Source organism: Morchella sextelata (assembly GCF_020137385.1).
Source record: "Morchella sextelata strain SCLS chromosome Unknown scls_22, whole genome shotgun sequence".
Taxonomy (NCBI): Eukaryota; Fungi; Ascomycota; class Pezizomycetes; order Pezizales; family Morchellaceae; genus Morchella; species Morchella sextelata.
The window spans coordinates 701,405-704,454 of NW_025408637.1; the positions used below are offsets into that span (position 1 = coordinate 701,405).

General features: G+C 48.4%; 1 protein-coding gene across 1 annotated transcript; it reads right to left on the reverse strand.

Annotated features, from left to right (window-relative positions):
* Positions 1–1,993: 1,993 nt before the first annotated feature.
* On the reverse strand, positions 1,994–2,497 carry H6S33_007103 (uncharacterized protein; the record flags this gene model as incomplete). Its single annotated transcript, XM_044838448.1, has 2 exons — positions 1,994–2,162; positions 2,223–2,497. The coding sequence occupies 2 exons, from the start codon at positions 2,495–2,497 to the stop codon at positions 1,994–1,996; spliced, it is 444 nt and encodes a 147-aa protein (XP_044689267.1).
* Positions 2,498–3,050: the final 553 nt, after the last annotated feature.

The following is a 3,050-nucleotide window of genomic DNA, read 5'->3' on the forward strand; positions in this document are numbered from 1 at the left end:
TGTATTAGCGTTTTATCATTGATCCATTAGACACTATAGTAAGGAGAAAAATAGCTCACACTTCGGCGCCCTAATTGCTTCGGAAAACGCTCAAAGTTGTTTAGCAGTGGGGGGATCCTTTAGAAGCTCGATGATGACCGGAGTTATGGAGTCTGCCGGTGATGAAATGGTGAGCGCCAGTCTGCTGTTGCCATTCTGAATGAGAGAGAACTCTTCAATGTTATCTGGCGAGGCTACGACTGCCCACCAGTCGCATCTGATTCTGGACACGACGGTGTAGAGGTTAGGTTGCGGACAAAGGAAGCCCCCGTCAGCGCAGGTGATATGTGCAGAGCCAGTCGGACGGGCATGGTAGCGATATAGGTGTGTAGGTAGGGAGATTCAGAAAAGAAAAAGGAGACTGTAGGGGTGATACAATTACTCCAGAGGAAAAAGGCTAGGTAGGTGGATGACCTGTCAATCATGGCTGGGGCAGGTCTCACTTTCCTGTGAACCCGCAATGCCCGATATCGGTGATCATGAATCATGATTAATATAGCATGACTTCGGACTGGTTGACATCTGCATTATCTCCCTTAACTCTGAGGTGATGATGACATCGAATGAGGTTCAAGCAGCTCATGCTATTGTAAACATATAACGGAATCAACCGGCGCTTTAGAGCTCTTCTATGAGTACCGTGTCTATACCGCACTTACTGCAAGGGAGTGAACCGTCGGATGTCTATATGATCTCAGACCTGGTTGTATGGATTAGATGACCAGTGGGGGTTGCGTGAAGGGTACCGATACAGACAGACAATAGCAAGAAAACTTGATACGTAATTTTTAGGGTATGTGTTATGTCCCAGCGATGAATGCTCCCCATTCAGGAACGGTCGTGAATCGGACATCCTATTCACGAATGGAGTAGTAATTTAGCGCTCCAATCACGAACGCACTGTTATATCGGACAAGACTGGTAATTAGACATCAATTCCAGCTGCAAGGTCGGTGTCAATGTCAGTTTCTTGTTTATTCTCAAGTCACTTCAGAAATATCAGCAAAATATACAGCAGGCTGGAGGGAGTTTAGCAGAACTTTACAATATACTATGTATATTCCCAGATAAGTAGTGGTGCTTGAGGAATGCCTCTATGGAATATCCTCTACTGGTCTGGAGATGTTCTGGCTCAGAGATAATATACATGACCCGAGACCGGTCTACCAAGGCTTATATATCTGCCAACAGTGCGTAGTTGTTAGGCGTAGGTGTGGCATTCCTGACTGGTCGCTCTACTGGCTGACGCTCCGGTATAGGATTGCATTCCTGAATGGAGAGCGTTCGTCGCTGGGATGTAACATATGCAATCCAGCCGGAATAGTTTCTTATCCTGTTTCGTACACATGATCGTTTCTGCACACATAACAGGGCCCCACGAGACATCTTTCGGTGCGGATACCAGTGAGAAACTCGCTGATATCAATTTAGTCGTGTCTCGTCCTGTGCCTAGGAACAGTGGAGGAGGAAGAAATATGCATATACCTTTTCCCATAATATGTATTTCGCTCTTCGTCCTCGCCACCCCGAGAGCATGCATCCATGGTGGGTGGGTGGGTGAGCCATGCATCATTCCGAAGCTGGTCTTACTTGCACGTGAACGTCACGCAATACCCGCCAACGTTGACAACCCCAGTCAGGATGCAACAATCGATCTGTTACTGTTGGGGTTACCTCTTTATATGTCAAATCTAACAGTGGTAACTGGCTTCGATTTCAGACAACGCGGGTTAAATGAAACAGGTCACATTTTGAAACAATTGAGAACTGAAAAGGAACCAGGAAACAACTTCTTGTATTGAGCTCATAAATCGGCGACCGGTCCAGCACTCGCCCCTGATACCCTAGCGATAAACTAAAAAAGCTGAATAATATCTCCTCATGAACGTACAGCGGCTATCATCCCGCTACTACAGCAATGACCTCGTGGTGATGCTCATTCGCATCCTCCGATCTACCATTCCGGCATGTATCTCACCGTCCACATGCGCGGCGGGACATCATCCGCTGCCACCACCGCACGATACTTCTCAGTCTCTAGGTACACGCTTTCCCTTGTAGTCAATGCAAGGCCAGCCTCCCCCGCACGTAAGGCACCGGTATACACCGGCAGCTGGCTGGGGCTAATTCTGTCAGCTCATTCTCCATCCCACATCTCCTAGGCACTGAAGGTATTTACACACTTGATATTCCTCGTTCCATTGAAGCTCCAAACCTGCTCAGGGGTCATAGAACCTAGGTTCGCAAGAACAACGCTACGAATGGGACCCATGACTACACGGCGGGTGAGTGATCGCGTGTCGTTGCGGCTAAGGGTGAAATCGTTGGGCTTTTCTTGCAGAACGGTGATGCGCCACACCCCGCAGGGTTCGGTGGATATGACGGCGCCGGGGGTTCGGTAGTCGCACAGAGAGGCGGTGCCGGTGGTGATGAGGGCAACACCGTTGATGAGATTCATTGTGATGGAAGGTGGTAGATGTAGGTGGGAGTCGGTGTTTGTGGTGGTGTTTTTGTGGGAGTGCTTCCGGTGGACATGGGCTTTATATACATGATCACTAGTAGCTCAGCAACTGCGGCGGAGCAGCGAGAAATTGATCTCGCGTGGTGTACTACTTCGGAAACATGTCGTGAGGTTGGCCCGGTTTTCCATTAATATCAATATCTAGGGACCGGAGCAGAGAATACATGTGTAATCCCATAAGTGGTACCCGAAAACCATATCTTCGGAGACGTGGAAGTCACCTCGTCATGCTAAACCGATTAAGTTTCCGTCTTACAAAGATACTTACAAATTCTTACACCTTCAGGAGTGCCACTACTACCATACATATCCGCCTCGGCAGTGTCATGTCAAACAGCTTTCTTCTACGAAGAGTATCACCGCGCTCTTGTCTAATACTGCGGATTGCACAGCGCCGAGTTAACTTGAAGTTAAGTACTGCATTCCCGGTGTGCAACTGAGACATCAACGCAACGGTCACATGTGCCAGCATGCCAAATCTCTCCCAGTT